We start from the raw sequence: 24,781 nt of genomic DNA, 5'->3' as shown, positions 1-24,781 counted from the left end.
ATGCTCTTCTGTGAGAAGACACATAAAATGGACCATAACCTATGATGGAGGTTAGCTTGAATGAGCCAGTGTGTGCCTGTGGGAATTCACGCCTTGTGATGAGAGCGACAGCATCATTTCTGCTGGGACTGTCCAGGGTGGCTTCATTTCTTAAAGACAAAACCTGCTCCTTTGAAGTGAGGCTCACTGGCCGAGGAATGGGGAGCACGGACAAGGTCCCACAGATGGTGGCAGATGGTGGCAGATGGTAGCTGTCAGCGCGTCCCTGGAGTCAGGCACATGGGACAGGGTGTGTTTGTAGAATGAATGGAAGAGTGAGTTGCAGGTAGGGCTCAGCAGCACAAACAAGGATGGAAAAGCACAGCGACGCTCCTACACTGAAGGGGACAGACCAGATGAGGCCAGCTGTAATGGACCTGCTGCCAACAGGTAAATGAGGAAAATCTCAAAAAAAAAAAAAAAAAAAAAAAAGAGGAAAATCTCTCCATCTGAGAGATGGAGAAAACACAGAGGAAAAGGGGCTGTCCAGAGGAGACCTGGCACTTAGGACACAGCCAGGGATGAAATGATTCATCTCCATGATGGACTGAAGCGTTGTATCCCCCGACATTCATACATGGAAGCCCTAGTCCCCACTGTGATGGTGGTTGGAGACTTTGATAATTAGGTGTAAGGGTGGAGGCCTCATGAGTAGGATTAGTGCCCTTAGAAGAGGCACAAGAGGGGCCCCTGGGTGGCTCAGTGGTTGAGCATCTGCCTTTGGCTCAGGTCGAGATCCTGAGATCCTGGGATCGAATCCCACATCAGGCTCCCTGCAGGGAGCCTCCTTCTCCCTCTGCCTAGGTCTCTGCCTCTCTCTGTGTGCCTCTCATGAATAAATAAAATCTTAAAAAAAAAAAAAAGAAAAAAGAAGAGGCACAAGAAACCTCCTCTGTCCTCCACCATGTGAGCACACAGCGAGAAGGTGGCCTGCTACAAGACAGGAAGAGACCTTTCACCAGAACGCAACCCTGTTAGCATCATGGTCTCGGTCTTCCCAGCCTCCAGAGATGGGAGATACAAATTTCTGATGATTAAGCTCCCCAGCCTATGGTATCTGGTCATAGCAACCCTAGCTACCTAGGACAATCTCTCTCCTCTGGCCTCCAGAGAGTGGAGGTCTCATCTGTGTTCCTCCTCTTGCTGCGCATTCATTGAGCAAAATATTTGTAAAAGTACCTGCTCTGGTCCTGGCACTGGGCTAGGGGCTGGGTTCCAGAACTGCTTCAATAAGGTGCTATCTGGTCAGGTGCCCTGCGGCGGGGATTTCAACCTGGATCCTAAATGATGAGAAGGAGCTCCCGTAGGTCAGGTCTGGGCAGACTGCACAAGTGGGGCATGCTTGAGGAGCAGAAAGGAAACTGAGGTGACATGCCATTGTCCAGACTCACGGTGTGGAGGCATTGTGGGTACCAGGCAGAAAGCTGGGGTCTGCCGTTCTTGCACCCCCTGCGAGGGACAGGCTGCTGGAGTGGTTATGGGTACAGACTCCAGCCAGACAGCCAGTGTTCTAATCCCAGCCATGCCACTTAGTCATTGTTCAGTTCTGGATTAGGCTTTTGACCTCCCTGTGCCTTGGTTTACTCGCCTGTAAAATGGGAATAATTATAGCATGTACCTCAAAGGATTGGTGTAAAGACGGAAATACTCAGGAGAGCACCAACAGGTAGGAAGGGCTGCACAGGCCAGCCATCATCTTCACATTTGATGTCATTAGCCCTCTTTTGAAGTATTTATTGATTGTCCTTAAAAGAAACTCCTCAGAAACATCTCTGGCAGACATAGGACTTGTAAAAACAATACATTTCCTTTCACGCTAAGCGAGGACCTTGGCATGTCTTCCAGGTAGATTCTCTGGAATAACTCGACTTTTAAATGACATATTTGAAAATGAAATTTATGAGGATTGAGTTCTTGATGACGTAAGTCCTAGATACATGGTCTTTGGGGCCATCAGCACCCGTTGTTTTCTTATCACATACTACAGCCAATTTTTAAAGTTGCTAATTGGGAGAACAGACCCAGAAATAGACCTCAGAGAAAGGTCTAGGAGTTGTCAAAGGAGAGAGCTGTGGGTGGAGAGACCAACTGTTTTCTAAGTGGTGTGGGCCTCGTAGTCCCAGAGCAGAGTCCTGAGCGTGAGTTGGAAAGTGGGGAGCGTTTCCTCCTCAGGGTGGGGGTGGCCTCTTCTTTCTCGTTTTCCCAGAGCTGAGCCAAAAGATCCGTTTACAGCCTCTTCGGGAATCCTGAGAGATGCCTCCCAGACAGAGTGTTTCAAAACAGAACAAAGAATGAAGAGAGGATCAGATCTATGCGCGGGGCCCAGGGGAGGATGGGAGGAGGGGGGCAGGAGAGAGGATGGGAAGCAGGGAAGGGGAAAGAAGGAGAGAAAGAAAGAAGAAAGAAAAAGAAAGAAAGAAAGAAAGAAAGAAAGAAAGAAAGAAAGAAAGAAAGAAAGAAGAAAGAAAGAAAGAAGAAAGAAAGAAGAAAGAAAGAAAGAAAGAAAGAAAGAAGAAAGAAAGAAGAAAGAAAAGAAAGAAAGAAAGAAAGAAAGAAAGAAAGAAAGAAAGAAAGAAAGAAAGAAAAGAGAAGGAACAGAAGAGGGGGAGAAGGAGGGAAGGAAAGAAGGAAGGAAAAAAGGAGAGAAAGCCCAAGAGCATGAGAAGAGTCCAGAAAGGCAGACAGTATCAAGTTACCTCAGGAAGTTCTGAATTGTTTTTATAACACAGAGATGAAATTCAGGAGTTTCTAATCAACAGAGAGTGAGCTCCATTTCTCTTCTCTTTGGCTTCCCTTCCCCTTTCCCTGGCTTTCTCTGGAAGGAAGGAAAAAGGGTGAGCAGAGTTTGGGGGCCATGGAAGGACGGGCACACCTCTACAAAGTCCCACCTCCCTTTGTGAATCAAGGGGTGTCTGCCTTCCCCTACCCCAGCCCCACATCCCCTGCCCTACTTTCCCTAATGGACACACATATTCCAAAGTCTCCACAGGCTACCATTTCTATTGTTTAGCAATGTCCAAATAACACCAGCAAAGAAGTATGATATACTATTAACAGGGTTAAAAATAGCCAAACAATTGTAATGCAATGGATTTTAGTGTACCTGTACAGAAATATGAAGTAATTTGATTATTGAGAGTCCCTCTGATTTGAAAAGTGATACATTCTACATTTTAAAAGATACAGCATAAGTAAGTCAAGAGTCTGGCTAATTCAATACATTGGGTTAAACTAGTTCAGAGTTTATTCCTGTTACAGACGATCACTTTTGAACTTTAAGATATATTTGATTCTTTCCATCCACAATCTCCCTCCTAGGTATGGGAACATAATAAGCGGCACAAGTAGCAAAGATTCTTAGAGAGCTGGGTTTCTTTTCTTTTTCTTTTTTTTTTTTAATTGAATCATTGATTTTACCAGAACTTGTTTCCAGAAAGAAAAAGAAAAAAGAAAAAAACTCTTGTTTCCATGACATTTAAAAAAAAAAAAACATGGGTCTAATGCTTTCATGTGGGTCATCTTGATTCTCTTAACAACCTTTTGTTACGGTAGGAAAAGCAACAGAGGATCAAGGAGGCTGACAGTTCAAGGTGCCATAAATAGTAAATTTAAAAGCTGAGGCTTAAAGCGGGGCCTTTGGCACCCTACCTAGCCCACGGGAATGACCATCCTACCATGTTGTAAATTGGATTTCTGTGTTGAAGAATACAGTCGGTGCCATTTCAAAAGTGTATTATTTTACAAGTCAATTTTGTAAGGCACTCCTTCACATTTTCCAGTATTCTTCATAATTTCCATGTACTTATAGTCTCACCCACATATTATGTTAAAGAATTCAGGTAACCTCAAAAAAAGTGGGAAAGATATTTTAGAATTGCCCCCCGCTGTGCTTTTCAAGGCGGCTCAATAGTTCAATTTAAATAAGACTTTCATTTTTTTAAAACTCTTATTCTAGAAAATTAGACCAAAACTAAGTTCTTCATTCTACTGTCTAAAATCTAACTTTAGTCTTGGTTGGGGGGCAGTGGAGGGGGAAGGGAGAAAGAAAATGAGAATGGGAATATACTGATGTCATGAGCCCAGAAAAGTAAAATCGACATGGAAATCTTGTCTTTGCCACTCTTCTTCATTTCTATTCTTTAAGCTCAGCAGAGCACCCAAACCTAGGAGGTGTCCCTGCCTGAAGACTCATCCTTGGGCCTGAACTCATCCATCACCCCAAGTGGGTATACTAAGTAATAGGATCACCAGAAGATCCAGCTAAATCAGCATTTATAATCTGATGTAACATCTGTCCTGGAGAATAAAGTTCATGGAATCAGATAACCTTATAAATTAACCACAACACACAGACCTCAGATTTTTAAAAAATGTGTGTAGAAATCCAACCAAAAACTACAGCACATGAGCAACAAGAGTTTGTCCATTGCAGCTATAATTACAATTCATAATATGCTCAGTCTCCGCCTGCTTACCACAGCCTTTATGCAGCAAGTGAGAAAATCAGCTGTGGGAAAGGGTCCTAGAGGAATTAAGACTTCAACATATCCTCAAGTGTTGATAGAATGGATTTATACCGGTGAGACCATATATACCTTTTGGGTTTGATGACTACAGAACTTTGTGGACCATACGTCAATGTCTTATTCAGAGGGAGGTGCTCACTAAGTATTTGCTGAATGAATGAGTGAATGTAAAAATGGATGAATGCATATTGCAAAGAAATTTAGGAATTCGAACATGGCCAGAAGAATACAAGTCCTGCTCCAACAACTCATCCAATCCAATCTTCCTGCCATGTCGAGTAGAGATCCATTCATGTCATGTTCCTCTCTGGTTAGAAACAGGAACCACGGGCCCCTTTGGAGTAGAGCCGAAACAGATGAGAAATGGAAAAGCAAGGAAATCCTAGAGCCTCGCTTTCATTTTTCACCTAGTTTCTTGACTTCCAATGTTTCTGCTTATTAAACAGGAAAGAAATTAATTGTTTGTAATTTTCAAAACACTTGCATGTGAACTCATTCCAGACACAGACAGCTTTAAAGGCAAAATCACTAGAGGTTATGTGGTGTACAGGGCCTAGTTACCAAAGGAGGTCACATAAAAATTAAAAAACACTACAGAATAAATAGTCCATGTTGTCCAGGGGGATGAGCAATGCAACCCAAGTAAAAATTAAAACCAAATTGCCTACACTCATCAGCATTGCATAGCACATCCGACTCGCTTGCAGAGAACGCAATCCCTCCTGACGGGTGCTGAACTCGGTGCACCCCGCTGAGTTAGTGTGTCTCCAGGGACCCAGGGCCTTGGGCTTTCTCCCTATGCGTTGGCTGTGTTCCCTTATGACCATGAAGGCAAATAAACAACCCTTCACAGCACCTTAGACTATGCACATCTCAAATAAAAGCAAAAATCAAAATAAAATAAAATAATCTGTGCGTGGCTAACATTCAGGCCCCCTCACGTGAACAAGTAACCATCTGTCCCAGGTCAGTGCTCCATTTCTAGAACACTGGATCTGATCTTGTGTTTTTGGAAATCGCATTTGCTTTATGCTATATAAAGAATTCTTCTTCTTCTTTTTCTTCACCTTGGACTGGCAGGTGAAGGGGACATTTTGAGATTATCTTCCTTGCCCCAAGATCCTTTTGGCCTGCAAGTGACAAAGAATGGATCCTTTCCTTAAGGGTTCTATTGTTCATGGAGGCGGTTGCCCCTACGGAGGAGTCTGGCAGGCAGGATGGTGGGTGGCTGGTCCGGAGACCCCTGGAAAATCTGCTCAGAAAAGACTGCCGGGGTTCAGGATTGACCACAGTGCATCCTGTGTCAACATTCGTTTCTGCCTCCAGCTCCTCAAAGCTGTTTTGCAGGCTGAGGATCTTTTCTCTGGCCCCAGGTTGGAGGTGGGGAGAAGGCAGGTGCATCTGGGCCCCCAGGGCTGAGCTCCTGTCCTGGGATGAGCAGCCAGGGCCTTTCCCAGAAGTGCCACTAAAGCTGTCTGACACAGGGCTCTCGCCAGACTCCGGGCGCTGCAGGGAACCCACCTGGAGCTTCCGGGCCCGGCTCCTTCGGCATCTTGGCTCCAAGGTCCTCCTTGTGGAGACAGGGATCAGCCTGGAGCCCTGGGGAAGTGTGTTGGCTCCCACGGTGCCGTTCAGGAAGGAAAGTTCACCATTCTTAACCCCAAGTCCTGGATTCAGTTGGACCTGAGGGACGAGGGAAAAAGAAACAAATTCAATAGATGTTTTCCATTAACTAAGTGCCAAGAACAGGCCATGTCCCATTCATCCTCTGCCATCCTGTGCCCACAGCAGACTTTCAATAAAGCCAGCTGAAGCGAAGCAGTAAGTACAATGTAATCAGGCGAGGTATCAGTATCAGCTCCAAACATCTCTCTCAGAATCCCTAAACTAACATTTGAGAAGACGAAGAATCTGAGGATCATATGCAACAATATAGTTCCCATAGGTCATGTTGTTCAAAATATGCAGGATGTTCACAGACGTTACTTGGTGGCCTCACTTGAGGTTGTAAATAACTTATTATCAACTATGCAAAAATAAAAATAAAAAGCCACCAAAACATGTGGTTATAGTCAAGATAAAAACTGGAATAAGAATTCAATCTTTCAAAGTCCTTTTTACATCATGCTAATGATATAGATCTTGAGCTATTGCGAGACATGTGGGCACTCCGGGCAGACTCATAATTAGACACCTTCTAAGTCAATATTCTTTAAATTTAGGGGCACCATTTATTTCTAGTATAGGCTATATACAGTGGCATGTGGCAAAACAACAAAGAAATGAGGGAGACTGCCCATGCAGGAGCAGTGGTGTCTTCTTAATCCCTAGCCGTTCCATTCTGGTTTTATTTTTACTTTTTTAAAAGATTTTATTTACTTACTCATGAGAGACTCAGAGAGAGAGGCAGAGACATAGGCAGAGGGAGAAGCAGGATCCCTGTGAGGAGCCTGATGTGGGACTCGATCTCAGGACTCCAGGATCATGACCTGAGCCAAAGGCCGATGCTGAACCACTGAGCTACCCAGGTGTCCCTCCATTCTGGTTTTAAACTTAGAGACCCTACTCAGCAGAACTGCCACTCTAGAGTTAAGTGCTCTTTCCCTCCACAAACTAGATTTCACTGGCCCATCCTTGGCCTCTTGGGAGCCTCATCCCCTATTCATTATGCAACACTCTTGCCCAGGAGATTTCTGGAAAAGACAATTTTCTCTATCTTGTCAGTAGCTCTTAGAAATTGGTATCCAGGATCCACCCCTGCCTGGCCCAGTCCTTAATCAAATATCAAAAAGGATGGTACAAAAGAACCTTAAGTGCATTTACTGAGTGAAAGAAGCCCATCTAAAAAGTCTACATACTGTATGATTCCTACTATTTGACATCTGGAAAAGGCAAAACTATGGAGACCATAAACAGGTTAGTGGTCGCCAGGGGCTAGAGGGGAGGGAGCGATGAACAGGCAGAGAATGGAGGATTTTTAGGGCAGTGAAGCTACTCTGTATGATACTTCAATGCAGGATACATGTCATTGCACACTTGTCAAAACTGTTAAAATGTACAATAGCAAGAGTGAACTCTAATATAATCTATGGACTCTGGGCAATAATGATGTTTCTATGCAGGTTCATCAATTGAAACAAAGGCACCACCCTGGTGGGATGTTGACAGTGGGGGAGGCTGTGCCTGTGAGGGGTAGGGGAGGGAACATATGGGACTCTGTTCCTTCTGCTCCATTTTGCTGTGAACTTAGCACTACTCTAAATATTTTTTTTTAAATTTATTGCCAGAAAATAAAAAGAAGGAAGGAGGCAAGAATTTATTTATCTCACCAGGCAAGAAGGAAGAAATCAGAACAGTAAGAAAGCAGGTCTAGAAATGAGTAAATCACCACACATGTGCATATGGTACGTGATACATTTATATGGCCTCCGCTCAATTTTTTCTCTGATAGGAATGATGGAGTAACCATTCCAAACTGCAGAAAGCAAAAAAGCTGCTTCCATCAATTCCTTTAGCATAGAGGTTGACAAATGTTCTCTGTAAAGGGCCAAACAATCAGTATCTGAGGCCCCGTGGACCTATGGCCTTTCTCGCCATGACTAGAATCTGCTGCAGAGCAGCCCATGGACAATGTGGTAAGTGGGTGTAGCTGAGTTTCAGTCTTGTGCAATTTTCACGTGTCGTGACATTTTTCCCCCAACCATTTAAAAATGGAAAAACTAATCTTAGCTCTGGGGGCCTTCCACCTCTGAGGGACTCAAACTGCATGCTCTTTTCTGCTCCAACACTCATTCTCTTACATCAGCTCTTCCACATCAACAGCTCCTTCTATGTCAACTGGAGTCCAAAGACTCTCACTTCATCCATTTCCTTGCCAGTATCTCCAATTCCCCTCTGCCACTCCCTTTCTATCAAAGCTTCCCTCCAGACCTCTCACCTCCAGGTCCATCTGCATGCCCACATTCTTTGAACTTGTGTTTTGAACTTCAAGCTGTCCAAGAAATGCACATGGCTGTTCAGAGTGACATCACTGTGAAGGTGTGGCTTTCCACTTAGCCCTGCCTCCCCGCCAGTCCTGTCTCCTTAGCCACCTGTCCTTTCACCATAGGCAGTTGTTTCAAACCTCAAGAACTGTCCTCAAACCTTCAGTCGTACAACCTCCCCACAACCTCCCAGCAGAAGGTCTCACCATCTAGATTAGAGAGAAAACAAAAGTCACCACCAGCTAGCAACTCTCTGTTGCCCGCTGCCCAACACATCTGGAATGTTCCCATCCTCTCCACAAGAAAAGGGACCGGTCTGTCTGCACTGTGAATTCCTGGCCACCCCAGCTTATCAATGATTCATTTTCTCTCACTTTGTTATCTTGTTTCTCCAGTCTTTTTCTCTTCCTGGTGCTCTGCTCACTCCTTTGCAACAGCAATTAAACCTACTCCTGTTTTTCTTGAATAAAGCATTCTTTCCCCCCCTATCCCCTCCAGCTCCGTCTCTCCTCTCCTTCACAGCCAAGCCTCTCTATAAAATTCATCCACACTCATTTATCCTATTAACCACCCCCCACCCATTTCCCCTACCCACACCACTGACTCTCCTTCCTACCAATACATGGAAATTGCTCTTGCCAAGATCATCCACAATCAACTTCCTTGTCATCCATTGTTACCGGAGCTTTGGTAGAATTTTACAAGGCTGACTGTTCTCCTTTACATTTGAAGTCTTCTTCTTTTTAAGCTTTTATGTCAACACATTCTTCTAAATTTTCTGCTTCTTTTCCATCTACCCCTTCTTGGTTTCTATTGAAGGAGCCTCTTCCCCTGTCAGTTCATTATATGTTGTGTTTCTTCAGTGCTGACCTGAGTCCTCTTCTCTTTGCATACCCTCCCAGAGCAATCTCATGGGCACCCATGCCTTCAATTACTATTTAAATGATGAAAGCTCCCCAAAGCATAACTACAGTTCAAACCAGTTTTTTAAGCTTATACTTACCTATCCAACTGTCTTCCAGGCACCAGCTACTCAAACTCAACATGTCCAAAATTGAACTCATTTCCCCTCTGTGTTCTGTTCTGTTTAGTCTTTTCCCTTTCTTCGAATACATCAGCTCCATGTTAGTCAAGCAAGAACGTCATTTTTTCTTCTTCATACTCATGTTATCCATTCCCATGGACTCTGCCTCACAGAGATCTCTCAGATCTTTCTGTGTCTCCATGTACAAGGCCATTAACCCTAGGTTAGGCTCTCACATCTCTTGTCTGAATTATTGCAATGGTCATATGATAAAGCCCCCATGCTCTCACCTCCTTCCAATCCCTTCTCCACTCCACTACAAGAGGAGCTTCAAAAACAGTTTTCATCATGTCACCTTCCTGCTTCAGATGGCTTCCTACTCTTCTTGAAATAAAAATCTAAGCCCTTAAAATGTCTTATCACACCGTCGACAATCTGCCCCTTCTTCCTCCAGCCTGGTCATTTACCACTTCCTCCCTTTTAGGCTCTAGTTGTTCAAAATCGAACTTCTCGGATATTATTTGCTCTTTCCTAGTGCCAGTGTTTGTGTATATTATTTCCTTTGTCTGAAATATGTCTCCTCTAACCCCTTTTCCTAAAAACCCATGGCCAATGCCAGCTTCTACATCATTTCCACTTGGAAGCTTTCTTGATATCACTAAATCTGGGGTGGGTCCCCTAAATATTGGCTCTGTCACTTATTAGTTGTTGGATTTTAGACAAGTTACCTAATCTTCTTAGGCCTCTGTTTCTAAGGAGATAATCCTAAATACCAGCATCAGAGAGTTGTTGAAAGGATTAAATGATAACAGTGCCTAGGACATAGTAGTGCTAAATACAAGTTGGTCATTATCATAGTAATTAGTATTATTATTAGATCTTCTAGAGGCCTTACCATATTATAGTAGTTACCACACTGTTATGCATCTGCCCACTTACTTTTCTGTATCTTCCTCTTAACTTGTCATCTGGAAGAAAGATTGTATGTATCTTCTTCATTGTTGTAACTCCAGTACCTAGCATGTTGTAGGTAATCACTAGATGTCTTTTGGATACATAAGTAAAGCTTAACACCTAAGAAAATATAAATTTTTACACGTAGAAACGTATGGAAGTGTAGAATGTATGAATTGGGCCCCTAATTATTTGACATTAGGTAGATATAAAGTCTTATTTAGAAAATTCAAAAAGACTTTCATCATTTGGTTGGCCATTTCTGCCAACTTTTAAAGAGAAAGAAATATCAACTTTCCTTCCTTATAGAAATGTCTAAGATCCTTAGACCACATAGCACGACTGAATGTAACATTATTAATGCAGAAATGCAGATGTGTGCAGATAGAGTGAAGAATTTCTAGGAGAAACATAATGCTGGGTGATTGAGAGAGATCCCTTGAGGGAGAAGAAAAGCTCCTCTTGCCAAAAAAATAAATTGAAACTCATTTGTAGAAATTCTGATCATTTAGAGCTCATCTTTCCAAGAAATATTCATAAAATATTACAAATTGAGAGCTAGCATTTTCAAGTTTCAGGGAATGTTAGCAGTTATCTTGATGAATAGAATGATCATTTGTCACTCATTTGACTCTGAACACTTGAGAAACAAGAGAATATACATCACTGAAAAATGATGAAGCTGTTTAAGAACAGATTCACATCATGAAGGGAAAATAATATTGTCTCTTACTAGAAGTGACTGTAAGAGATAGCAAAAGAGAATTTTTCCTACATTGAGAAAAAAATTAAATGGAAATAAATTATACAGATAATAAGAAATATCAAAACAGGCCAAACTTGCTTACCAAAGAGTTGAAACCTCTCCTTTATAATTAATTGATCTTTAGATTAAAATCACTTACTCTAACTGATTAACCAAAACCACTGGTGTTAACTTGCTTTTCAATAAGAGTGAAAAACTTCTAAGTCATAGCCTCCAAGTGTTCTTTCAGGGAGTATTGAATGAGATGAAGAGCAGGGATGGGAGTGTGTGTATGTGTGTGTGTGTGTGCGTGTATGTGCGTGTGTTGCCGTATGGGGTACATTAGGGATGTGGATAAAGAATGGAAAAGAAACAGAGAAGGAACAAAGGGAGGAATAGAGTCTGAGATGAGAGTTTCAGATGAGAGATCTGAAAATGAGAAAAGACTCCCAAGAAATGCTACAGAAGAAAATGAATTACTTTCTTCATGAGAGGCTATGTTCTTTCATTTTTCAATGGCTAATGAAGAACATAAGGACAACTTAGCTAAATGTCTGTTGATAAAATGAAAAGAATCACACGCTTGCTTACACCAATCTAGCTTCTGGAATATACACCTTTTTCTGAAGAGACAGACTTATTTCCTGAAAACAAGCAGTCAATCAACCCATGTTTCAGAACAGCTGTCTACTTACTAGTCTACTGGAAATAGACATTTACAACAAAATACCAAAAAGATGAAGAGAGTCATAAACTCCCAAATTATATGGTACAAGAATACAAAAATATGTAATCAGTTGTGTATTACAAAAATTTCCACGTAAAATGTACACCAAATGGGAGTGAATGTGCACTTGAGCTTCACGGCAGATTCCACAGAGAAATTACTTTCTGAGCAGAGCCCTGAAGGATGGATAAGTAAAAACAAAGAGAAAAACACCTCTGGACAGCGGCAGCTTAGGCAAAACATAGATGCAGATATCCATAAAATGGAATATGTTCAACTTAAACAAGAATGAAATTCTGATACATGCTACATGGATAAACCTTGAAAATATTATACTGAGTGAACCAAGCCAGACATAAGGGTAAATGTTACATCATTCCACATATGGAAGGCCTAGGAGAGGCAAATTTATAGGAACAGAAAGAAGAATAGAGGTTACCAGGGACAGAGGGAGGAGAGAATAGTGGGTTATATGGTGTAATAGGTACAGAGTTTCTATTTGGTGTGATAAAAAAAAGTCGTGGAAACAGAGTGTGGTAATGGTTGCACAACATTGTAAATGTACTTAATGGCATTGAATTCAAGACTTAAAAGTGGTTCAAGTGATAAATTTTATGCTCTGTGTATCTTATGACAATAAAAAAAAAAACCTGGGTGTAGGAGTGAGCCTAGAGTTCTGGAAAGAAAGTTGGGATAGCCATAAACTTAGCAATCATTTAAAGATATATTCAACTGTGATGTGCTGGATAAAAGAGGATGCCTGAAGCAAGAGTGAAGAGTTAGAATGAAGAGTTAGAATGTTGTAATAATAATAATACACATTTAAAGCTATGTGGGCTGAACAAAGGAAGGCAGAAAAGGAATGTCCCCAAAGGAAAACTACAATAGTTGGGTATGACTGAATGTGGGGCTTCTGGAAAAAGGGGCTTTAATAATGATGATTTTTCAAAGCCAGAGAAAATGAAGAGAGAGTGGCCAGAGCTGGAGAAGATGGAGGAGAAGTTGACTTAGATTTTGCTTGGACTGAATGTAAGGTGAGGATGAGACCTTATGTTCAAATCATCTTACAGGGGGCTAGAAATAAGCTAAATAAACAAATAAATAAGCTAAAGCTCAACAGCTACAGATGCAAACACAGAAGTAAGACAGATGATATTAAATCCACAGGACGCTCTGTATTTCTTAATCTTAGGGAAATCTTTAATCAAGGACAGCAGTTCTCAACTTCTCAAACTTCTCAGCAGTTCTCAAACTTCACCCCTCCCCCCCAGAGGCATTTGACAAGGTCTGGAGGCATCTTGATTGTCAAAACTAGGGTGCAGGGTATTGAGGGGTCGTTGTTACTGGCATCTAGTGGCAGAACCAACAATGCTGCTAACATGAGCTATGCATGGGACAGTCCTCTACAATGAAGAATCATCTAGTTCAAAATGTCAATACCATCATAGATGAGAAAACCTGATTCAGGGACAGGAGGAAAAAGGTGAGTGCTTGGGAAGAAATAGCAAAGGGATAGCCAGACAAAGAAGAGAAAATGCTGAGTTAAAGAGCTGGGTTATTGAAGCCTCTAGAGGAGAGACTTTCGAGGCAGGAGCAGTCAGCATTTACTGATGCTGGTGGTCTTAGAGCAAAAACACTTCCAGCATCTGTACATGAGGTGAGGACGCAGGGCAAAAAGCAGCCCCCAAAGATAGGAGAGACAGACAGACAAATACAGAAAATCACAGCTTCTCAGAGCAGAGATTCATAAGTGGAAGCCACAGCAGGAACCAGCGCCAAGCAAGGAAAACCTCAACTATCACTGAGGAATGCTAGAAGGCTCAGTGTAGATAACTCTGTGAGTTAAAAACTCCAGGGGGTCTCAGTCACAGAGGGGCCCTGCAAACTTGTGAGATTTCCCTCCAGGAGCTTGACCAGATGCTCGCAATAAATAGCAGAGAAAAATCTCTTTGTCTTTCTGGAAGGGAAGGAGAAAAAGTAGCACTTTTAAATCCACCAGAAAACTGTGTTCTTAAAAGGCCTGCTCTCAGAGTAAACTAGTTAAGCAAAAGTTAACCCTGATAGGTACTATCGGACCCTAACTGACCCAGGGGAAGGGAAATACTCAATTCCCACTGATTCTAGCCACCCTCTCCCGCCAAAAGAGGAAGAAAAAAATTTTTAAATACTGGTGAATTCACAGTCCCAGGCACAGACTCACTAAAAGACTGTGTGCAATGTAATCATAGAATGCTGTCCCTCCCCCAACTGTTCACCACCACATTACAAAGGCCTATTTTCAGCAGTTCCTTTTACCTGCTACATCATGTCTGGCTAGCAAAAGCAAAACAAAAAAAGAAGGCATAATAAAAGGTAAAAAATACAATTTGAAGGGACCAGGTTAAGCATCAGAACCAGGCATAGCAGAATTGCAGGAATTATCAGGCCAGGAATTTGAAACAGCTATGGTTAATGTACTAGGAGCTCTAATTGATAAAGTAGACAGCACGCAAGAACAGATGGGCAATATTAACAGAGATAGAAACCCTAAGAAAGAATAGAAAGAAACACTGGAGATTAAAAAACAACGACAACAACAGAAATCAAGACTGCCTTTGATGGGCTTACTAGTAGACTGGACAGGGCTGAGGAAGGAATCCTGAGCTTGAGGGGACCTCAAAAGAAACGTTCAAAACTAAAAATCAAAGAGAACAAAGACAACAAGCTAGAACAGAATATCCAAGGACAGTGAGACAACCACCAAAAGTGTAACAGATGGATAATAGGAAGACCAGAAGGCAGGAAAGAGAGAAAGGAAACAGAAGAAGTATTTGAAATAACAAAAACTGAAAATCTATCCCAAATTAATGTCAGAAACCAAACCACAAATCCAGGAAGCTCAGAGAACACCAAGGATAAAAAATTCCGCAAAAGCTACACCTTGACACATTGTTTTCCAGACTACAAAAATCAAAGATAAAGAAAAAAATCCTAAGACACCAGAAAAAAAAAAAAAAAAAAGACAAGACTGGGGTGTTTGCATGGCTCAATCAGTTGAGCATCCAACTCTTGTTTCCCGCTCAGGCCACGATCTCATGGATCATTAGATCGAGCCCTGTGTCAGGCTCTGTGCTCAGCAGGGAGTCTGCTTGAAGATTCTCTCCCTCTGCCCCTCCTCCCTCTTGAGTGCTCTCTCTCTCTCTCTCTCTCTCAAATAAATTTTTAAAATTGTAAAAAAAAAAAAAAAAGACACGAATCACATCTCACCTTTCAACAACTATGCAAGCAAGACAAGAATGGAGTGGAAATACCAACCTAGAATTTCACATCCTATAAATTCTCCTTCAAAAGTGAAGGAGATTCAAGGCCTCAAACAAAGAGAAATTGAAGGGATTTGTTTGCCAGGAGGCCTGCCTTGCAAGACACATCCCAGGTCTTTGGAGAGAAGCAAAATAATATGGTCAGAAGCTTGAAAGGAAGAGCACTGAAGAAGAAATAAGTGAAGGTAAATGCAAAACTTCCAATTTTTCTCATTCTTCATTGATCTAATGAAAAAGTTTATTTAAAATAATAACACCGTATTCTATATGTTGGCAAATTGAACGCCAATAAAAAATAAATTTATTAAAAAAATAACACCAACAGTGTGTTTAATTATGTATGTTTATGTTTATATCATATATTAGCACTGGATGTACATGGAAAAGAGGAGAGACCTCAAGTCAATAATCTAAGTTTCCACCTTAGGAAACTAGAAAAAGAAAAGCATATTAAATCCAAAGTCAGCAGGGGTGCCTGTGTGACAGCCAGTCAGTTGAGTGTCTGCTTCTTGCTTTCAGCTCAGGTCATGATCTCAGGGTCATGAGATTGAGCCCTGTGCCAGGCTCCATGCTCCGCACAGAGTCTGCTTGTCCCTCTCTCTCTGCGCGTACTCTCTCTCGCTCTCTTTCAAGCAAACCAACAAATAAATAAATAAAATCTGCCCCCAAAAGTCCAAAGTAAGCAGAAGAAGGGATAATGAGAGTTAGAGCCGAAACCAGTGAAATTTAAAGCAGGAAATCAGTAGAGAAAAATCAATGAAATTGATTTTTGGAGGAAGAACTTGTTCTTGGAGAGCGGTGTGGATTCTAACTCAGGTACCAGTTGTAGAGGATTCAGAGGTGAGGCCAAGGACTGGAGGAAGGATATGCAGGCACGAGTTCTAAGTCTTTCAGCAGGATAAACTGGGAAGAGCTGCCAGGAAGGATGGCTGATGACCAGTGTCTGTTGTTGAGACTCAGTATCCTGGGTTGTATTGATGCCGGGTCATGTACTGGCATAACTGAACCCCCCTGTCCAGGTCCATGAACAAGACGCCCCCACTGTGGAACAGGAGTAGAGGTGCATGTGAACTTTCTCACTTCATTCATCTTGGGAGGCAGTCAACCCTTGTTGTTGTTGTTTTTTTTAAAATAATAAATTTATTTTTTATTGGTGTTCAATTTGCCAACATACAGAATAACACCCAGGGCTCATCCCGTCAAGTGCCCCCCTCAGTGCCCGTCACCCATTCACCCCCACCCCCCGCCCTCCTCCGCTTCCACCACCCCTAGTTCGTTTCCCAGAGTTAGGAGTCTTCATGTTCTGTCTCCCTTTCTGGTATTTCCTACCCATTTCTTCTCCCTTCCTCTCAGTCAACCCTTGTTAAGAAAGACTTGGAAGCTGGGCCCTCAAGGGGCTAAGAGGCAACCTCCCTTCTCTTGCTATGTGTTTGGCCTGGAGCCCCTCCTGGTGACGGGTGTGGAGAACACACAGAGGAGACCTGGGAAAGGATCTCAAGGTCACATCTTAGCAAAGGAGCTCTGAATGGTGACACCCAGAGGTGCTTGTAATTCACTGTCCCTGTACAGAATCTTTTGTTGTTTTCCCCTTTTATCCTAAAACTTTCAGAAAGATCTTATTGAAAATTGCAGCCTGGTTTCAATAGTGTTGTGGAGGCATTGGCAAGGACATGCCCATAAGTGGAGGGCGGTGGTGGCCGCAGTTGCCAGTGGAGGAGAGCTGGCCCTGCAGCCTGTGCCAGTCTTCTAGGGGTTATTGGCAACACAACCGGGGAACGATGGTCTGGTGAGGAGAGACCTAGCACCCGAGAAATTGCATCTTAGGGACTATGGCACACCACCAAGTGACATACTGGCTTCTGTGACATCATAATCTTTACCTCCTTTCTGGCTGCTCCTTCTCACATTCCTTCACTCATTCTTCTTCTCTTTCTCACTCCTGGAGTGTGGATGTTTTGTAGGCTCTGCCTTGATCTCTTCTCATTCTACCCTCTGTTCCTTGATACTAGCACTTCTTCCCAGGGCTTCAACCATCACCCCCAATCTATGTCCCCAGGCCAAGTTCCAGCTCCCAGAGGCCACATGACTGGGTATATCTTTCTGAATGACCTGCAAGCAGCTTAAACTCAGTGCGTCCAGACTCATCATCACCTCCTTCTTTTCTACCCCTACATCTAATTCATTTCCAAATCTGTTAAGTCCAACCCTGAAATATAATTCATATTTAACCTCACGCTTCTATTGTGAGTCCCCTTACTCTAAACTTTGCTGGTTCCTATTGGATGACTGAAGTCACTCTGGATGCATCAGTCTAGCACTCATCTGATCTACTCTACGTGATGGTACCAGGGTTATCATTCTAAACTGTATACTACAGACTATCTGCCATTTCTTGAAAAACATCAATAAATGCCTCTCTAATGCCTGTTGTATGTCCTCCTGTTCTCATACTCAGTGGGCCAACAAGCATTCTCCTAAACTCCTTTGAGCTCTCCAGCTGCACACCCTGCTACCCCCAGTTTGGTCACCCTCCAAGTGGCACATCCTTCAAACAACTTTTCCAAACATGGTCAAATTAACCCTTTCTGTCCCTACACTCAAGGTGGGGACAGAGAATTTACCATAGGCCACTTGCCATTCCTGGCACTTGTGGGAAATCAGGCCTCCCATCAGCCTATAAAGGCAGTGTGACATCACACAGAACCCCTAGCCAAAGGGCACCTGTGGGAAAAACACAGGGACAAAGGAGGACTGCTAGAGAGGGAAGGGAGGAATTAACCTACCATACATTTGCAGCCCTTAAGAACTAAGACAAATGGAGGACAGGCCTAGAACAGGGCCTGGCCCAGGATAGGCACTCAGGAAGAGTATTTGGTAAATGAAGAAACTTGGACATATTTGATCATTTATTGATACATTCATTCATTTACTGAGCATCCACTATGTACCCTAAAGTCACTCTCATCAAAAATAAACATTCTAGACTCTGAGAAGCATCCGGCCATCTGCACTGACAGAGAAAAGAATTGTTCACTGTGTGCATCTGGTGAGATGGCTAGTGGCCTTCTTACACACGCAATCATCGCATTGCTTCTGCACAATCTCCTACAGTTTCTACTTTACACAGCACCTCCATGTACATTCTCTTTTTTGAAACTCAGAACAAATTCTATGTGTCAGCGTCACTCACAGCCTCCATCAGTGACTGCTGATTGCAGTGAGGATAAAACTGAAGCTAGTTAGCCAGGCTCCGGTTCATTCACACAAGAATGTGGTTGGCCTACCGTGTGCCAGACACTGTTCTAGGTCCTGAGAGTACAGAAGTGGATGAAGAGCTTCCTGCCCTCATGGAGCTTATCTTCCAGTGGCTGACCATAGTCCTAATGATGTGGTCTCCAGCCACCTGCTCATCTTCCCCTGAGCCCCTCTTTTCACCCCAGCCACAGAGAACCTTAGGCAGTGTTCTGCACATGCCCTGCTAAGGAAATGCCACCACATGCTTCTCTTTGGAAGAGACCGTGGGTGACCCTTCTCCATCTGGCTATTTCCTTCTGGGCTGTCCAGCCTTGGCAGGCCCAGGTATCACTCCTCAGGAAGCTTTGCCCATCACCCGCCCCCTGCAGGTCTAGTATGCCCACACACATGTCCATTCTGGCCTTCAGGAAAGGTTATTCATGGAGAGGTTAATTAGTGGTTTTCTCTTGAATGGGTATTATTTCCTTTCTTTTGGTCAACATCAGTCATCTGGGCCACCCTGCATTTGTTCCCCTACTGATCTTCGCTGGCGGCCCTCACTCTTCCCTGGGAGTCCCAGGAGGGCCTGACTCCACAGGCAATCCAGCAGAGCCTCTGCCTCAGAACTACACCACCCCATGCAACCCCATTCCCTTGGATGCAATAATTGGTTTAGAGGAGAGGAGAATCTGATCCAAGTTGGGTGGGTTGATCTGAAAAATAGGAACAGTTAAAAATGTGCCCCCTGCTGCACACACATATGAAATGTTTGTTCGACAGTGAGCTTGATTTTAAATGCTAGAGATTAACCAAAGCTGAAGGAGAAAACTTAGATGCCTTAGAAATTGCTGAGTTAAATCAGAGGCACTAAGAGAAACAGTGCCTGTCCACCTTGGGTGACAGGTAAATAATTGAGAAATCATTTCATAAGGAATCCAACTGATTCAAACTCAAGGCAGATAGTAAAATTAAAGGGAAAGACTATTCATCTTCTATCCTGTTATTATTACTTGACCCAACAGGCCTTAAAGGGGTTACTGACCTTTTCTTAAGGACAGAAGCCACAGAACATTTTGCTGTGGTGTCATGTACCCCTCCCTGCCTGCACTCACTTACACACACTTGCACACCCACTGAGCACTGGACGATAATGGGTAACTGTCTGGGTTTTGGAGCTGAGTAGACGCTTCCTTACCTGTGTCTTGTGTCTTAGGCAATTAACTGAGTAGCTCAGTTTTCTCATCTGCAAAATGGGAGAAATAGTGCCTCCCTAGGTTGTTATAAGAATTAAATAAAGCAATCCATGTAACAACCCTTAGCCTAGGTCAGAACAGATAGTAATAGCTAAAATTGCATTCTGGGCACTACCTTAAGCACTTGAAGCATGACGTCATTCCGTGTGGCTGACCACCCACACTCTAGGAAGATGCTACTCCTCCCTCCACTGTGCTAATGAAGGAATCGAGGCTTAGCCAGGCAGCTACTAGCTGCCAGGCCCAACTGCCACGAAACACTCGGCAAGGGACGACACATGGTAGCGATCATGATTGTGCCTGGCTTAGACGGGATGCTTACAGGAGAAGCCTTTAAAATCAAGATTTTCTTTTTAAACTAAGGTGCTCTAACCATCAAATTAGATTGGGGATAAAACTGATAGTGATACAAGCTGCTTAAACATTAAGTCACCAGGGGGGAAAAAAAAAATGAAGTCAACAGGACTACAAACTTAACATCTCCAACCATAGTTAACAACTTCAGCTTCCTTAGGTCAGATGGAAAAGCTTACACTACTCCTGAACCCAAAGCTGTGGGCAAAGTATTTGCATACAGTTTCAAAGGTCAAGCTGAGAAATGGGATGTCCTGATTCTCCTGCGAACCACTTGCACCACTTGCGTGAGCTCACGGGGCATGAACTCCATTATCTGGCAGATGAGGGGATTTTATTAGATCGGTGCCTCTCAGCCCTGACACTACATATTTGAGTCACCCCAGGCGCCCCCAGAGAGGCTGATCTCACCGGCCTGGGGTGCAGGCCCATGGGAATTTTTGCAAGCTCCCCGGGGATTCTGATGTGCAACCGAAGCTGAGAACCACTGCATTCGATCATCACTAAGGCCCATCTCAGAGGTCAAACCACACAGCTCCATGCGCATCTATAAAGATCAGAGGCAAAACAGGGATGAATACCTGAAGCAGAATCTTGTTGCCATCATAGTCCTGTGTTTGCCACCTGGTGCGGCTGATGGGTTCGCACGGATGAGGTAGGAGAGGCACCAGCTGGCCGATCTCTTGAACCTTGAATTGCAGCACCGAAGACTCTTTGGGGTCCACTGACACTCCAAGGGGCAGCTGCTTAAGCGACAACTGCAGAGCAAAGCTCTCGGTGGCATAGAGCACAAAGAAACAGAAGTTGCTCTTCTGCAACGTGGCTTCCTTCTGCAGGATCAGCTCATAGAGTCTGATGGCGTCCTCGTAGTTGTCAAAGCTGCAGTAGAGGGTGACTCTCAGGATCTCGGTGCCGCGGTGCACCTGCCTCACGCCCCACACGGGCATCTGGCTGTCCAGACTGTAGAACTCCTGATTGGCAAGGATGTAGGGACACGGCCTCCCCTGGGCGCTCGGGGCGGGGTAGCACTGCCACGGCCAGCGCCCTAGGGAGTCAAGAACCCGAAAGAGCCGCTCCTCTCCGAGGCTCTCGTGCAGGAAGAGCAAAACAGACATCCCCGGGAACCGTGACCGCCTGGAGTGGCACTTGTCGTAGTACTTCACCGGACTGACCCGCTCTGACACCAGGAAGGGTCGGACGTCTGGGCAAATGCAGGCCAGGAGCTGATCCAGGGTTTGCTGCAGGAGCGAGCCTTGGCCAGAGCTGGCCAGGAGGTGGATGGTCATGGCCAGGGGCTCCGGGGCCCCGTCCATTCTGGAAGGCGAACGAGGGGGGGCGAAGGAAGCAAGCGCGGGGGGCCCGCTGCGGAGCCGTGAGCCCGGCCGGAGACCTGCGGCCCCTTCAGAGCAGAGCTCGCAGCCCGGGCGCCGCTTGCGGGGGGCCACACGCCAGAGTCCACGCGGATGGGGGCCCGCCAGCCGTGGGGCCCGTGTCATCGGGCTCTCCCGGCGTGTAACTGCGTGTTGGCTTGTCCAGGCCCAGCCCTGGGTTTCTGTTTGACCTAAAAACCTATAATCCTGAGAACCACCCAAGTGGGTGGTTCTTGCAGACACTCAGTAAAGGAAATGACCAAGCAGAAAGGAACACGAGGCCGTGGGCTCGGTGGGGCTGATTGCAATCTGTTTGGTTGAAAAGACAACCATTTCATGAGCCCACAATGGGCTCTGATTTCCTCCTTGCATCTCTCTGTGTTTACAGTAGCCTGCCAGGCCACCTGAACACAATGACTGCTTTAAAACAATTCTCGAAACTTGTCCCCTGGCCAGGATTTTTTTTCCCCCCTTGTCTTTTTTTTTTGTTACGGGACAACTGATGCTGGCAACGAAGAGAAGACACTGTATCTAAATGATACTGAGCGTTCCCTGCAGATGATTTGCTGTGATGCGAAGCCTGAGCGCATGTACTGAAATGTTGCAAAAAATAAAAAGAAAAAGACTTTTGACTTTTTAAAAAGATTTTATTTATTTATTCATGATAGACACAGAGAGAGAGCGAGAGGCAGAGACACAGGCAGAGGGAGAAGTAGGCTCCATGCTGGGAGCCCGACGCAGGACTCGATCCCAGGACTCCAGGATCACGCTCTGGGCCAAGGCAGGCTCTGAACCGCTGAGCCATGCAGGGTTCTTTCAAAAAAAAATTTTTTTGTTTGTTTCGCCGCCTTCCCCCCTGATGTGACTGGCAACTTGGACTATAAGAACCTGGTGCATATCACCCACGGAGAAGAGAAGGACTGAGGGGGCTCACCAACCAACCCTGGGCTTGTCTTTGGTGGGGATGTAGTCCCTGCCCTCCTCTCACTTTGCCCAGTAATGCTGCCATCCCTGCTACCGGCCCGTTAGTCGTGTGGCTGCCTCATTAGCCACCTTCATCTTCTTTGCAGCCTCTGTGGCATATAGATACCATGTGGCCACATATCCTGTAGATGGAAATCCATCCAGAAGCTGTGTTCAAATAAATGAGAGGTTGTCTATTTGTTAAAAAAACAAACAAACAAAAAACAAACAAACAAACAAACAAACAAAATTCCCCCTTTATTCATGCTGATTCTTCAGGAAGAGTGAGAGCTTCCGGATGTGGACAGTAGGATTGCTCAGATCTATTGAGGATCTCCTAGGCACCAGTCATAAGCGGTTCTAAAACTTGACATAAATGGATTTAATTCTGCAGCAAACCTGTGAAGAAAAGACGATTTATCCCCAGAATACTTGCAAAGGGCCCAGGGCTAAGCCACAGAAAAGCTAAGCGACTTGCCTGAGGTTTCACAGCTAAAAAGTGGCTGAGGGAGGATTTGCACCCAGGAACTGAGAGGAGTAAAGATGAGGCGCCTCTCACGGACCTGCAAGGCCCGGCCTGCATTTCCTTCCTAAGGATAGGGCGAGGACACCAAAACAAACTCTAATTGAGGACATGTATTTATCCTAGAGACTCGGGGGCTGTTGAATCTTAAAATGAATTTTCTTCAATTAGAATATTCACGCTCTAAACATAACACCCACCCTAACATGTTCTGAATATCCATTGGAAAATCATTGGCTATTCGGAGAGCTGTGCTCCTAAAAAGGTGTGGATATGCACATTTTTAAACAGAATTCTTTTTTTTTTAATTTTTATTTATTTATGATAGTCACACACACACACACAGAGAGAGAGAGAGAGGCAGAGACATAGGCAGAGGGAGAAGCAGACTCCATGCACCGGGAGCCCGACGTGGGATTCGATCCCGGGTCTCCAGGATCGCGCCCTGGGCCAAAGTCAGGCACCAAACTGCTGCGCCACCCAGGGATCCCTTAAACAGAATTCTTAAAGTAAGCTGCTTATTAATACTTATCAATGAAACTCATTGTGACAGTCTTATAATTTAAAAAGCACTTTTGTGGGACACGTGGGTGGCTCAGCGGTTGAGCATCTGCCTTCGGCTCAGGGTGTGATCCCCGGGTCCCGGGATCGAATTCCCCATTGGGCTCCCCACAGGCAGCCTGCTTCTCCCTCTGCCTATATCTCTGCCTCTCTCTGTGTCTCTCATGAATAAATAAATAAAATCTTAAAAAAAATAAAAAGCATTTTATGATTTTAAATATGACAACTTTATGTAGGCTGATTCTTTTAATAGTTTAATAACCAAATTTAAAGTCAAATACTGTTATCTACGGAAAAGAATCATTTCTGCTCAGGTTTCTTTTCTAAATCAAACCTACACTTCCAATCATTTGAGGTTCAAAACTCCTATACTTTTTTCCACTGGAAAAATACAGAAATATAGTTGATACCAAATGAATTGTTTTTTAACTATCACAGTAATTAAATTCAGTGTGCTTCAATTTTCCAAAAATCATTAGTTTTTTTTTTTAAGCCATTATAGTTCTCAATCTTTAAAACAACAACAACTCTTCATTCATGACCTACATTAGCACTTGCAGGCAATAACTCTCATCTCTCAATAGGACACCCTCCCCTTTTCTCTGTCCTTCGGCTCAGAGCTGGCTGTACTTGGGCACTTTCGACTTCAGACATGGTTTTTGAAATATCCTTCACAACTCTGGAAATAACCTCTAAAGATTCAAGGAGAAAAAAATATCCCCCTGAGACAAAGGTATTAACTCACATCATTTGGCACAAGGAAGTATTGAAGCCCTTATATAGGAACGGGTTTGCTCCTTCGTGTTGTTTTAATCTTTTATCCAGTGCGGAAACATACTTTTTTTCCTCTTGAGGTTGTCATTTCTGTCAGGACTGGGAAGATTTCATTAATCTGATGGCAGCCAAAGTGCCAAGAAATACAGGGGGCGGGGGAGGGAGGCCACCAATCTCCTTTCTGACTGGTTGCCTTTGCAATTATTTTTCCGGGAACAACCTGAAATGTTGACCCTGGGAGTAACTGCCTCCCTCCTCCTCCGGCCCACCACCCACCACAATGGCCAGATTCTCAGCCAGGGCTCGATTCCTACTGTGCTCTTTATTTTTGCAAGCTGCTGCTGCTGAAGGTGCAGATAAATGTACGAAGGGAAATCATGAGCTTTGACTCCTAGTTCCTGGACAGCTGACATTCAGCAATCTACCTTATTTTTCTTAAACTTGGCAAAGAT

General features: G+C 44.0%; 1 protein-coding gene across 3 annotated transcripts; it reads right to left on the bottom strand.

Annotated features, from left to right (window-relative positions):
• Positions 1–2,634: 2,634 nt before the first annotated feature.
• On the bottom strand, positions 2,635–21,669 carry LOC121498184 (protein FAM124B-like). 3 transcript variants are annotated; one of them, XR_005989630.1, is made up of 3 exons: positions 20,720–21,669; positions 4,635–6,248; positions 2,635–2,854 (listed from the first exon to the last, which is right to left on the bottom strand). XR_005989630.1 is itself a non-coding variant. In XM_041768279.1 (3 exons), the coding sequence occupies exons 1-3, from the start codon at positions 21,632–21,634 to the stop codon at positions 2,778–2,780; spliced, it is 1,608 nt and encodes a 535-aa protein (XP_041624213.1). In that variant the 5' UTR covers positions 21,635–21,669; the 3' UTR covers positions 2,635–2,777. The 3 variants fall into 3 exon arrangements, 2 of the variants coding, with proteins under 2 accessions (XP_041624213.1, XP_041624214.1); XM_041768279.1 differs by having other exon boundaries at positions 5,633–6,248; XM_041768280.1 differs by having other exon boundaries at positions 2,635–6,248.
• Between the last annotated feature and the right edge of the window lie 3,112 nt (positions 21,670–24,781).

Source organism: Vulpes lagopus, chromosome 8 (assembly GCF_018345385.1).
Source record: "Vulpes lagopus strain Blue_001 chromosome 8, ASM1834538v1, whole genome shotgun sequence".
Classification (NCBI taxonomy): domain Eukaryota; kingdom Metazoa; phylum Chordata; class Mammalia; order Carnivora; family Canidae; genus Vulpes; species Vulpes lagopus.
This window is presented reverse-complemented; position numbering and strand designations above follow the sequence as displayed.

Bases quoted from the DNA above. Each gene is read 5' to 3' on its own strand.
- LOC121498184 (XM_041768279.1), bottom strand. From the start codon at position 21,634: ATGACACGGGCCCCACGGCTGGCGGGCCCCCATCCGCGTGGACTCTGG. The intron at 6,249-20,719 runs GTATTCATCCCT...CTCGTCCCTCAG, and splicing joins GCAACAAGATTCTGCTTCAG to GTCCAACTGAATCCAGGACT. The intron at 2,855-5,632 runs GTGAAGAAAAAG...CCTTCCTTCCAG, and splicing joins CCTTCACCTGCCAGTCCAAG to AGAAAGCCAGGGAAAGGGGA.